Source organism: Bos grunniens, chromosome 20 (genome assembly GCF_055505025.1).
Source record: "Bos grunniens cultivar Pamir isolate PY7600 chromosome 20, Bosgru_T2T1.0, whole genome shotgun sequence".
Taxonomy (NCBI): Eukaryota; Metazoa; Chordata; class Mammalia; order Artiodactyla; family Bovidae; genus Bos; species Bos grunniens.
Window position 1 is genome coordinate 12654814 of NC_141184.1, and position 14264 is coordinate 12669077.

A 14264-nucleotide genomic window follows, 5' to 3' on the forward strand; every position below is an offset into this window, starting at 1 on the left:
AATGATGTGTTGGTTTTTGTTGTACAATGAAGTGAATCAGTTATATACGCCCCCTCCCTCTTGAGGCTCCCTGCCACCCACCCATCCCCCATCCCACCCCTCTAGGTCATCACAGACCACCTAGCTGAGCTCCCTGTGCTACACGGCAGGTTCCTGCTAGCTATCTATTTCACACAAGGCAGTGCCTATAGGTCCGTCCCAATCTCCCAATTCATCCTTCCCTTCCCCATGTCCATAGGTCCATTCTTACACCTGAGTCTCTATTCCTGCCCTGAAAATAGGTTAATCGGTACCATGTTTCCACATATATGCGTTAATGTGTATTTGTCTTTCTCTTTCTGGCTTACTTCACTCTGTATTTTTATCTAAAAGTATCCAGCAAAGTTCATGGGGTTGTCTGAATTGCAATTTAAGTTCAGAAGAAAAGCTGCTCCTACTGAAAAGGTTTAAAGGGAGAGTGGGGAAGAAAAACAAGCTTGCACTTACGTTCACACCCCTGCACCCTGTGTGCCATGTAAGGTGACACACAAAGGCCAGCCTCACCCCATGCAGAGTTCATGGCGAACTTCACATTCACTCAGTTAGCCTAACTCAGCTTGTGCTTTGCAATCTGGGACAGGACTCAAAATTTGTCTTGTTTTGATTTTTTTACTCAAAATACAATGCCCTTTCTGACCACAAAATATAAAGCAGATAATCTGGGGGAAATGCCAGTCACTTATGCATGCGTAATTTCCTCAGTTTTTAAATAAAAAATCGTGGTCATATTCTATGCCAAGAGCAACAACTATCTTCTCTTCCATCAAAAAGGTCACAAAGGGATTGCATATGATATTTTAATATAATCATAATATATTTATGTCCTTAGTTTGGCTTTAAAATTATATTAATTCACATAAAAGTAGACGGGGATATATCAACAGAATCCACATAGAGATTTGCAAGTTTATCTTAAGTGAAAATGACTAAACTTGTCATTCAATATTATTCATTTGAGTCACAGTCAGTAGAAAATAAACATGATGTGATATTTAACTAAAAAAAAAAAAAAAACTCCTGTTACACATCTTGGCAATAATTCCTATGTTTAAAAGAAATAAAGAAACAGATGCCCAGTGGAAGTTCTAGAACATAATGGCACAGAATGAACTAACATGTAAGGAAAGGAAATCTCAAAATGTAAATTATTTTATCATTCTCTAGCTACCAGCACAGCCTGAAAAGGAAAACAAAATATCACAACTGAAGTTAGAACCAGGCTGCAGAGCCACCGTTATCTGTCCTTTGCTTGAGGTACAAACAGGACCTGTTTCACTGGGCCTCACCCCCCATTCCCCACCTGTCCCATCCCCCAGGATAAAGTCCTCGCAGTGGCCTCTGCTTCATGCCATCCTTGGGTAAATCTAACAACACATTTCTGGGTTATGCGACATCAACTTTAAATACCTGTTTCCACTACCTCCACATCCTGATAGTAAAACATGAGGTGACGAAGGCCTCCAGCAGCAAAAAGCTGATCGATTCTTTCAATCTGGGAAAAAGGAAAGGCAAGGTAATGGCTTTGTTCTGAGCCAGAAACCAGGTTTAAATCAGCATTTATTATCATCTTTCTTATTCAGGTAAGATTTCAGTTTACCCAAACCATATAGAGCACATTTCTTATAACATAAAAACCACACAAGAATAAACATCTTACCACAGTAAAGGCTAAATTCAAAGAAGTGATCTGATGAATCGTAAAAGTATTTGCTACATCCACACATCTGAAAAGAGATTGTCCCTTAATATTGGCTAATTTCTTAAAGTGCTGAGCTGTTACAGGCGGATATAAATATATTTAATTTTTCACCCAGTTACAGATCAGAGAGACCACACCTTTCAAAATATAGTCTAACACACTATAGAAAAATATCATTAAAGTCCAATAACCTTGGAAAACCACCATGATGAGAACATGTATGACTACGGAATGCTCCACCGTCTCGCAACTTCATCCCATCCATGAGGTTCTGTGTACATCTAAAGGTCTGCCAACTGGCCTGCTCCATGGCAGGATATGGAAGTCAAGGTCAGGAACAAAAGAAACCAGAGTCAAAGCCAGGGAACTATGGCACAACTCAATCTCCCAGGATAGAACAGGATAAAGTCAAAAAAAAAAAAAAAGATAAATTAGCAGCTGAGAGGAGATTCTGTTCTCTAACCTCAGATTCCAAAATGGCACCCAAGCCCAGCTTCACTGACATCTCTCACTGTCAGAGATGTCAGATATCTCTGACATCTCTGTCAGGATCATGGAACTCAAATGATGATTTTAACATGGAGAGCTGGAGAGCCCCAAGCTCATTCTGCCATCACCATCACCTGTATCGAGTCAGAATGGGGTCCTGTCCATGTTGAAACAGACACCCTTCCCTAAGGCCCAGCACAGACCCTGCCGTAGGACAACATGAACTGTGCCCTCCATAATCAAGTCAGTGGGAACACAAATGCATCGCACCTGATTCCCCTCAAGAATGGCATCCTCCACTTCAGTTTTGTTTAGGTCCACACAGGAAGCTACAATCCCAAATAAATAGTCATGTCTCCCATCCAGACGAGCCCGCTTGGCTTCTTTTTCTTCCTTCAGTCTTTGCTAAAAAAAAGGGAAGAAAAATGTTATATGACAACCACTGTTCTCAAATGGATTCACTCTAATTCATTTTGTAATTTCATACTACCATTGCTTTTTCAAGTCTTAGGTATTCAGCTATCACACAGCTTAATGGTACCACTTTTTATGTACTATCTTCTATATTTAGAAATAATGTTATTTCTACTATGGAAATGAGATGTGCTCATTGTTTTGAAATTATATAACACAGATAAGCCAAAAGAAGAAGCAAAAGTCACCTGCCAACCAGATAATATTACTGTTAACATTTTGTTCTAAATCTTTACAGACTTAATTTCATACATATATAAGCATTCAAAAGACCTTATATATAAGACACACGGCAAAATTTTTAAAAAATCTCATTTTTGTAAACATTCCCTATGCAACTAAAGTAATACATATTCTTCTACACTATTCCCTATGTTTCTTGCTTGTCTAAAAGTTCATATCTGGTCTTGAAATTAATTTATGAATAGCATTGCTTACTTTTTTACCTGTTGACTGTTAATTACAATAATAAACAAGTTTAGTGCCACCAATGTTGCAGTTTGAAGCGTATCTTTCCATGTGTGCTCTGTTCACACAAACATATACAAATGTATATACAGATTTCTATTTATATTATACTATAAACGTTTTTCATGCATTTTCCCTTAATAATACATCATAGACTTCTTTTTAGTTTAATACAGACTATTCTAACTTGCTTAATGGCTGCAAAATATTTAACAATATGGATAATTATTCAACCATTTCACCATCAATCAATATTCAACTTCCAATTAATCTTAAGTATGTGCATTATCTTTAATGCTAGCCAGTAGCTCTGAATCCTTCTTGTTTTTAACAGTTGTTAAACCCCAAATATGTATGAGCACTACAGAGGCAAACACTACCCAGTGACCTCAAAAAACTAACAGACTGGTTTGCAGAATATGAGCAGAAAATGTAAACAGGACAGACTGGCATTATGGTTGATACAGGAGCATAAGATTTATGCAAGGGCATTCATGGGTCTTCAGAGAAGGAACCAAAGGGAGAATCCCCCTCTAGCCCAGTGCTGAGGAGGGGTGGAAGGTACCGGAAAAGTTTCAGGAAGAGTTGACTTAAGCCTGGAGTTGAAGGAGATTTGACCACACTACCTGGGACAGAGGCATTTCTGCAGATTCAAAGGCCAAAAGGCATAAGAAACCATAGCAACTCTGGAAAACACAAGGCAGCCAGGATGGCTGAACTTGAACTAGAAAAACATAATAGGAAATGAGAGAGAAGTCAAATCATAAAATATCTTATGAGCCATGGAAGAAAATATAAACATTATCTTAAGTCCATGGGGAATCACTGATGAGTTTCAAATCAGGAGAGATGTTTAGCTGTCCATGCTGCATCAAAACATCAGTCATTGTGACAGCAGTGTAAAAAGTGGATTGAAGTGATACAAGTCTGGAGACAGGAAGGCCAGGCAGGTGGATTTGTTTGCAGAGCCTGCAAACACATTTGCAGAGCCTGGGACAGACAGTTCCTTCGGAACATGCATCCGGAGCCCAAGGGGAATTTGCACTGCAGAGACAGACACTGGTTCTCAATATAGCAAAACAGACATTGTGGGCCAGATCTTCCTTGCAATTGCATTTACAAGACAGCTTCAGCATCCCATAGCTCTTCTGCGATGTGATTGTGCCACTAACCGATCAAGAGGTGGTCTCTCTATCCCCTCCTCTTGAATCTGGCTGGAACTGTGACCAGTTTTCACCCAAAAAAATATGGAAAGAAGTGAGAATGTAAAACTTCCTAGGCCAGTCCTGCAGAAACCGTCAGCTTCTGCCTTTGCATTTCCAAATACTCCCTCAGAACCCAGTTACCATGCTATAAAATGTCCAAATCACATGGGGAGACCAAACGGGGAAAAACCAAGGCACTCTAGTCAACAGCTCAACAGATCTCCTAGTTCAGGGGTCCCCAACCTCTGGGCTGCAGGCCAGTACCTGCTGTCAGATCAGCAGCAGCATTAGAGTAGAAATAATAGGGCTTCCCTGGTTGGCTCAGGTGGTAAATAATCTGCCTGCAATGCAGGAGATCTGGGTTTGATCCCTGGGTCAGGAAGATACCTGGAGAATGAAATGGCAACCCACTCCAGTATTCTTACCTGGGAAGCCCCATGGACAGAGGAGCCTGGAGGGCTACAGTCCACAGGGTTGCAAAGAGTCGGACACAACTGAGTGACTAACACTTTCACTTTCAAAGTGCACAATAAACATAATGCACTTGACTCATCCTGAAACCATCCCCCCACTCCTTAGTCTGTGGAAAAATTGTCTTCCACAAAATCGGTCCCTGGTGCCAAAAAAGTTGTGGACCACTGTTCTAACTGACACTCGAGCATCAATTTGCAAACTATCTTGGACATTCCAACCTAGTCAAGCCTACAGATAACTGCAACCTAGACAATGACATGTGATACAGAAGAACCATCCAGCTGAGCCCAGCATATCGCAGACTCAAGAGAGACAACAGAGCTATTAAAAGATAACAGATAATTGATATCAGATAGTTAAGCCATTAAGTTCTGGTATGATTTGTTATGCAGCATGAGGCAACAGAGTAATTCTTTTAGAATAATTTCATTAGTTGGACAGAAAACCAATGGATGCAGAACCACAGAAAAGAATGATTGGGAAAAGAGAAACATACTACCCTTTCCAGAAACTTGACTATAAAGGAAAGAGATGTGGTTACTAGTAGAAAAAGGAAAATTTAGAGTCAAAGGAGAATTTTTTAGAGACAATAGAATTAATAAAAAGTTAAGAGGAAAAAAATGGGAATTTCAGGGTTATTGAAAGACTATCACTAGACATATGCAATTTATATTCATTTGTCCGAAACTGAAGGAACTGCTTGAGAGACAAATTGGTTGGGGGTGGGGATGAGGGTGCAGGGTAAGGTTAAGGTTCCAAAAAACAATCTACCTATCTTCTTGCCATTTCCCTAAAGAAAAGAACTGACACTGGTCTTAACCCAAAATGCACATTCCATAAACATCATATAGAAGTAAATTTAAATCTCTTTTCAACCATGGCTAAAACCAGGAAAATGTCTGTTCTCTGACTGTGTTCCACATTCAAGGCAGGGAGGAATAAAAGACTTTTCTCAAAGCGATATTTCTGGGTTTATACTAAATGTCTCCAGCAGTGTGTAGGCACAGTCGGCAATCAGGGGAGCCAGGGACCCAGCAACAAATCAACTAGATGGCAAATGCTGGGCAGCCAAAAACACATTTCAAAACTAAAGAGCCAGTAAAGTCAGGACGCAAACCAACTGAAGGCTTCCAATGAACATAGAAATTTCTATAGGATTCTGCCATGGCAACGCATTATTCTATGACTTGATTTTACAAGATTCCAACAGAAAAAAAAAAAAAAGAACATATTCTAGTGGAGGAAGGGAGAGATTAGCCTCTAAAGCAGAACACTAGTTATTTTATTTTTACTTAAATATCACAGGGGAAAACTTCTAAAGCAGTTTTATATATAAAACCAAATGTGTTTTTAAAGTAAATGTTTTCAGCATTATATTTAAAAGCATGTTAAGCATTGAATATGTTCTTACATAACTAGCCTATCTCCTAAGTAATGTGAAATTAACCCTAGTGCCATGTAGATGAAAGAGCAGTGTTTATCAATCTCAACTTTCATTGCCTTATACTAAGGTATCCTGGCACAATGAGGGATTTTTTTTTTACTACCACAGAAAGTCAACAGTGTCAAATAAATATTTGGTGATTGGATCAGCATGTTGTCAGCCCCTAAACTTGAACCTGAAGCTTTCTGGCTGCCAAGGAACTGCAGGAGCAAGCAATCAGATGATTAGTTGGAGGTGGTTTGTCCTGTTGGCCTTTGGAACATCTTGGAAACAGGATGACAAAGGCGAGAGGTGAACTATGGCATTTTTTTTTTTAAAGGATCACATTAAAATTGTTTTCTTTGCATGAGCAAGCTCCAACTGATAGAGATGGGGAATAGGTTCAGATACCTATTCAATGTTCAAGGAAATCTAGAGCAATATTTAAAATATTTCTGCAAAAGCAAAACTACAATGAAATATCACCTCACACCAATTAGAATGGCCATCATCAAAAAAATCTATAAACAGTAAATGCTAGAGGGGATGTAGAGAAAAGGGAACTCTCCTGTACTTTTGGTGGGAATGTAAACTGATACAACACTATAGAGAATAGTACGGAGGTCCCTCAAAAAGCTAAAAACAGAGCTACCGTATGATCCAGCAGTCCCACTCCTGGGCATATATCTGGAAAAAGCTCTAACTCACAACAATACAAGCAGTTTGTTCATGGCACCACAGTTTTGCCATGGTCAAGACCTGAAAGCAAGCTATATGTTCATCAACAGATGAATGGATAAAGAAGATGTAGTACATATATACAGTGGAATATTACTCAGCCATGAAAAAGAATGAAGTACCGTCATTTGCAATAGCATGGATAGCCCTAGAGACTGTCACAGTGAGGGCAATAGGTCAGACAGAGAAAGACAAATATGATGGTATCACTTACATGTAGAATCTAAAACGATGATGCAAAGCAACTTACTTGCAAAGCAGAAATGGAGTCACAGATACAGAGAACAAACTTATTGTCACTAGGGGGATAAATTGGGAGATTTGGGGTTGACATATATACATTACTATATGTAAAACAGATAACTAAGAAGGACCTACTGTACAGCATAGGGAACTCTACTCAATACTCTGTAATGACCTATATGGGAAAAGAATTTTAAAAAGAATAGATATATATATGTGTATAAATGATTCACTTTGCTGTATGAAAAAAAAACTAACACAACATTGTAAATCAACTACACTCCAATAAAAAATTTTTAATGATAAGCAAGCTAAGGTTTGCAGAATAAAAAATAAAATATTTCTGCAATATTTCTGTAACTTGTGACAAATAATGTTACTACCATTTTGAAATGAAAGAGGGAGTAATGTACTCCCTCCCAAGAAACAAGTGCTGATTTCAAGGTAGAGCAATGTCATGTACACAAGTGAGCACTGGTGCCAGACTGGGCTCCAGCCCCAGGGTGGCCCCTAATTGTAAGACCTTGCATCTGTCTTTTAAGCCTTCCAGACTTCAGGTTCTGCAACTCTAAAATCGAAGTGTAGGACTCTGTGACAGCTAAGTCCCTTTCCATCTCTTAACATTTTCATTACTTCTCACTGATTCAAAAATTAACACAGGGACTTCCCTGGGGGTCCAGTGGTTAAGAATCTGCCTTGAAATGCAGGGGACTCAGATTCAATCCCTGGTCCAGGAACTAAGATCCCACATGCCTCAGGGCAACTACTGAGCCCTCAGGCCACAATTAGAGAATCCCTATGCAGTAATGAAAGATCCTGCATGACACAGTGAAGATTCTGATAGAGTTAAATAAAGAAATTAAAAAAAAAAAAACCAACAATGTATGCTGTTAAAAAAAAAGGTAACACAGACAAGAGACTCAAGGGTGGGTTTTTTGTGTTTTTGTTTGTTTGGTTGGTTGGTTTGGGTTCTTGGGGTCTTTTTATCAGATCAGGAGAGGTCTGGAATAGGACTTGAGATTTTAAAATATGAATCCCAACAAAGACCCAATGCCATGTGTCTTCATAATAAAGCTCCATGACTTTTTCTCGTGACAAACCCATCCTTCCAATTTTTTTTTTTATATACTAAGCTTTGCCGTTACCTCTAAAGCACCAAAGCCCAGGTCTACATGTTCATCTACATAAACAGTTCGTGAACTACACCCATTTCATTTTGGCTTCAGGTTATAATCCCCAACTCCATGAGAAACTTCGTTCTTGTTCAGTCGCTAAGTCGTGTTCAATTCTTTGTGACCCCAGGGACTGCAGCACGCCAGGCTCCTCTGTCCTCCACTATAAACTGAAGTTTGCTCCAATTCATGTCCACTGAGTCAGCGATGCTATCTAACCATCTCACCCAACTCAGAATAGACCTTGATGTGAGGAAAGATTGAAGGCAAAGGAGAAGGGTGCAGCAGAGGATGAGGATGAGATGAGAAGCCTTACCCTTGTTTATAAAATGGAGATAAAAGTTCAAACTTGAAAGGTATTTGCAAAGATTAAATTGTCCAGTTCCTGTGTCTCAGCAAATGGTTAATTCCCCACTGGATCTTCACATCCAGAAGTGCCAGGACTTAAGCTCCCTGCCTGGGTAGCCGATAGGCTGGGCTCCATGCATCCCCAAACTCAAGGACAATTTCACCTGTATCCATGTCACACTGTTCACACCAGGTCCATAACCTATCCTTTCTATAGCCTTTATATATATCTATATGTCATATTGAAAAAAATGCTTTTCTAGAAGACACAATTAGCCTTGTTGTCCATCTGAATCTGAGAAAGAGATGTTTTACTGAGAATCTGTTGCATATTTTTTAATGAATATATTTCCATTTTGTAGTTGGGTGTTTTATTCTTTTATGCATATGTAAAGTCGCTCAGTCATGTCCGACTCTTTGCAACCCAAGGACTATATAGACCATGGAATTCTCCAGGTCAGAATACTGGAATGGGTAGCCTTTCCCTTCTCCAGCAGATTTTCCCAACCCAGGGCTCAAACCCAAGTCTCCTGCACTGCAGGCAGATTCTTTACCAGTTTAGCCACCAAGGAAGCCCATGTTTATAGCAATGTAACAAACATAGCAGGAGAGAGTACAACATAGATTTAAATCCTCACTGGAGAGTATCGTAAATAACGAGGAGTCTATGAATTACAACTGAAACTCCTTATCTTAAATCACCAGGGTAAATACCGCTGAGACCCATTTCACTTTGGTTCTCAATATCAGTCTCAAGCCCAGAGATAATTAATCACCTGATGAAGCAGTGCTGAAGAGGCCAAGGACATGGGTTTGATCGTCTTAGGCCAGTTAGCTTCACTTTATTCCATTTTTGCCAACTGTAGATGAATCAGGGCAAATCCATGAGCAGAAGGGGAAATTACTCAAAGTGTATGTCTAAGTAAAATGCCTGGGGTGGGAGGGAGGCCCAAGAGGGAAGGGATTTATGTATACAGATAGCTGATTCCCTTGATAGTCCTTTGGACAGCAAGGAAATCAAACTAGTCAATCCTAAAGGAAATCAACCCTGACTATTCATTGGAAGGACTGATGCTGAAGCTGAAGCTCCAATACTTTGGCCACCTGATGTGAAGAGCCAACTTATTGGAAAAGACCCTGATGCTGGGGAAGACTGAAGGCAAAAGGAGAAGGGGGCAGCAGAGGATGAGATGGTTAGATAGCATCATCAACTCAATGGACATAAATTCAAGCAAATTCCAGGAGATAGTGAAGGACAGGGAAGCCAGGCATGCTGCAGTTCAAGGGGTCACAATGAGTCGGACATGACTTAGCAATTGAACAACAATAGCTGATTCACTTCGTTGTACAGTAGAAAATAGCACAACATTGTAAAGCAATTATACTCCAATTTAAAAAATGAAATACAATGCCTGGTTACTGATAAAAATAAGTATTTATTTTTCTTTTTTGAAGGGAGAGATCCAAATGGCCCAGGCTGGTTTCCCTCATTGGTGTGCCATGTATTTAAGCTGATCCTGCCTATCTCCTAAAGGGTAAAATAAAATAAACATCACCTGAATCTCATCATTCCTACAAGAGGAGCAGCTCCACAGGGAGGGACGTTTTCTATTTTGATTTCCGCAGCATCTCCAGTACCCAGAACAGCGCCTAGCACTTAGCAGAGCCTCAATTGCTATCTAATCAGGGGATGATTAACCAAGTTTATCATTCACAAGTCACTCTCAAGTAATTAAGGGCTGGTGAAAATTATTCTAGCTCCATGTGAGTCCATGGCAGGTGCAGAATTCAGTCAATAAGCTCCTGGGTCTTGCATGTTGTTATGACTTCAGCAGAAACCACTGCACAGAACTCCATCATTAGTACGGATAATGGCTCCCCCTCAATTCACAGCCACTATAACTAACCTCACTTAGCCTACATCCCATTCAAACATGCTGAATTACAGAAAGAGATGGAAGCAGTTCTGCTTCTCATTTCTACAAATGAAAGGGCCCTCTCCAAGTTAACCCAATTTCCATGTCTTCCAACAAAGAAAAGCCTCCCTTTTCTGTCTTCCAGCATTTTCACCATAACCCTCAGGGCCCAGTTTCCTCGCTGGGAGAGGCTGCTCTGTGACGATGCCTCCTGGACCATCCGAACCTGCTGGAAGATTAATTGGCTGGAAGAGCCGCAAGGGAGCAAGGCTCCACTCCCCACTGCGCTTCTGGCATCTTAACTTCCCTTCCTCCCCTTTTATGTCACTTCTCCAGGTGAAGGGCCACAGCTGCAGGAGGAAGTGCTACACCTCCTTCCCGCATTAAGAGCACTTGAGCAGAGTGGTTCCTGGGAGGGAGAGACACTCCACGCTGACTAATCCACTCCCAGCAGGTGCTCCAGGGAAGCCCTCCTTTATTTAACAAGAGTTGCACTCCCCCTCCATCACAAAGAGCTAGCTCGCACTTCAACAGAGAAGGTCCCATCAATTTTCTTTCCACCTGAGAGTAAGTTCTGGAATCTTGTCTATTGTTGCTGAAGTTTTCAGGGCCCCTAAATCTCCCCATTTACCAACTCCCTTACCCGTCATTCTTTCCAAGCATATAGAAGATCCCACCTTACCTGTCACTGTGTGTGGATTTTTTACCCAAGCCAACCCAAAATCTGCTTAGAGGTGTGTCCCCATCACCAACTTACCTCCTCTCCCCCCAGCATTCCATAATCCAAACTCTAACACCCACTCAATGGACATGAGTTTGAGTAAACTCTGGGAGGTGGTGATGGACAGGGAGGCCTGGCGTGCTGCAGTCCATGCGGTCGCAAAGAGTCAGACATGACTGAGCAGCTGAACTGAACGGAGTCCATTTTCTACACCCCAGATGTCTGCACCTGACCAAGACTTAGTGAGACTTTATGGGATGGACGTGTACCCACACCCACATTTAAAATGGGTAACCAACAAGGACCTACTGTATAGCACAGGGAACTCTGCTCAATGTTATGCGGCAGCCTGGATGGGAGGGGAGTTTGGGAGAGAATGGATACATGTATATGTATAGCTGAGTCCCTTTGCTGTCCACCTGAAACTATCACAACATTGTTTGTTGGTTCCCTATACCTTAATACAAAATAAAACATTTTCAAAAATTTTTTATAAGGCTTAGCCTCAATATGCCCATATATTCTTTCTTCCTCCAATCCTACAGAGGTTTTAGTTCAAAATCAGGAATACCACTCTTGTACAATTCCGAGTCCCCTTGGGCAACAGAGGCCATGTAATTCAAATGGTTTTCACTCACTTGCTAAAAAAAATACATATATAACGTCATCATTCACATTATCCATGGCTGTGGGATTTCCCAGGCAAGAATACTGGAGTGGGTTGCCATTTCCTTCTCTAGGGGATCTTCTGGACCCAGGGATCGAACCTGGGTCTCTTGCATTGCAGGCAGATTCTTTACCAACTGAGCCACCAGGGAAGCCCCACTGTCTATAGCACAGGGCTGAAATCCCAAAACCTCCCTTATTGATCACAATGAACCAGAATGCTCAGAGCTGATGCTCATCAGAATCACCTGGAAGCTTTAAAATGCTGATTCCTTTGTCTCCCCAGAAACTGACTGCTCTCGTGCAGAGTGGTGTTTCTCAAAAGCTCCCCTCATGATTACAGTGGTGGCCCAGCCTGAGAACACTGTCTCAAAGGAAAGCATTTGATGACTTGATCATAATTTACAAACACCATGAGGTTTTCACTTGAGTTAGGAACTTAGGAAAGTCCAAATGCATAAAGCTGGGATCCCCGTAACTCTAGATCTTTCCTTTCTGTCAGTATTTGGGTCGTGCAAAAATCAATAGGAAGGACAGGTTTCAGCTCAACTCCACAAGGCCCAGAAGTGTGGCAGGCACAAAATAGGTGGTCAACCGATTCTAGTGGAATGGGTGGATTCTGCACCTCGAGTCACATTCTCCCAGGGTCTAGAGATGGTGTAGTGACTTCATGGCCACATCGGGCTGTGACTCCTTCAGGTTTGGGAGCCTCCACCTAGGCATTAGTAAGCATCACCTGCCAGCTCCCCACAGCTGCATCCTAGAACAAGGGTCCCAACCTCCACGATCTAATGTCTGATGATCTAAGGTGGAGCTGATATAATAAAAATAGAAATGAGGTGCACAATAAATGTAATGAGTTTTGACTCATCCCCAAACCATTCCCCCTACCCCAGGCCATGGAAAAACCATCTTCCAGGAAATCTGTCCCGGGTGCTAAAAAGGCTGGGGACCGCTATAACCTAGAGCCTTTCACCTCCCCAAGTTCCAAGGAAACTGTTTTCATCTGTGCGTGTGAAATGTGCTCACAGGACCAAACACATCTGGGCCTGATTAAGAGAACACTGAAACCAGCTAGGCTATTTTGCCAAACAATAACACTGATATCTTTTCAGCTTTCAAAAGGTATCTGAGAGCAAAGGTTCCTTTCTTGGCTTGGCTTCTACTGTGTACTCCCTGAGGAACAATGGCCCCTCCAGGGGAGGTTCTCAGCAGGGGAAGGAGGTGCCCTCTCTCCCCAGCCAGTCTCTACCTCCCACCCCCTCGAGAATCACTGTTTAGAGAAACCTAGCAATCCCAGGAAAGTTAGTGAGCAACAGTAATCCCCAGGATCAGGACGTAAGTGGAAAACACGAATGATACATATTTCAGCAGCAGTGAGAAAACTTGCCCCCATTTCAAAACTAGGTGTCCAATTAGATGAATTTAGGCCAAGAGGACTCTCATAAATCTTTCAAGTGTTTTTTTTCTAAAGGTCGACAAATCCCAGTTTAATTTTAGGGAAAAAAAGAAAAACAAAATCTGTTGAGTCTGGAATTCATGTCCATGGTACGCTTGAAAGTAGGTACTAAGCATTCTTCATCTTTGAGAAAAGCCCAAAAAGGGGGGGTGGGGGTGGGCAGGCATCATATCTGATGCCTGAGTCAATAGATAGAGAATTACTTCGAGTTTTTTCATTGAAAAGCATTTGTGTTTATTATACAACAAAAAGGATATATGGTTTGACTTTTCTAAACCCAGAAAGCTTATGGTTTATTTGGCTATTTGCAGGTGTATTCTGAACAGAGTCAATTATTATATCACAATAACCTAATGACAAATATAGCATCACTACAGTAATAGCTGCAGACTAAGTTTAAATATAGGGGCTAAATTTTGTATCTTAAGTGGTTTGGGAATCTTTGTCATTAATTATTTTAGGTGACAAAGGTATAACTTAATAAACCATCAAATCAGTGCGCTAAAAAGAAAATGTGTAATTACTTACATAATACACTGCAACATTATTAAGGTAATTCTGTTAATATCATACATCGGGGGGTAAACAGAACCAGCATCCCAAATGTATAGAAACTTCCAAAAAACTTAAGATATTCCTAAAAGGTAACCAGTGCCAAGAAAGAATCCAATTCATTCATTATATTCGTGATTTTATCGTCAATTTTAATTTTTGTGATTTGGTAATGAAG

The 14264-nt window shown here is 40.9% G+C and overlaps 1 protein-coding gene and 1 long non-coding RNA gene across 2 annotated transcripts in view; one reads left to right on the plus strand and one right to left on the minus strand.

Annotated features, from left to right (window-relative positions):
- Positions 1-14264, minus strand: part of DNAH5 (dynein axonemal heavy chain 5) — a 330796-nt gene that overhangs the window by 260697 nt on the left and 55835 nt on the right. The window contains exons 2-3 of the mRNA XM_086361232.1: positions 2498-2632; positions 1447-1531 (exon numbers count right to left, since the gene is read on the minus strand). Coding sequence (XP_086217358.1) covers positions 1447-1531; positions 2498-2632 — 220 coding nt within the window. The remainder of the gene's footprint in view (positions 1-1446; positions 1532-2497; positions 2633-14264) is intronic.
- Positions 9551-10993, plus strand: LOC147350101 (uncharacterized). The gene is made up of 3 exons (XR_015149089.1): positions 9551-9684; positions 10228-10307; positions 10834-10993. It is a non-coding gene; the product is annotated as an uncharacterized LOC147350101 (long non-coding RNA).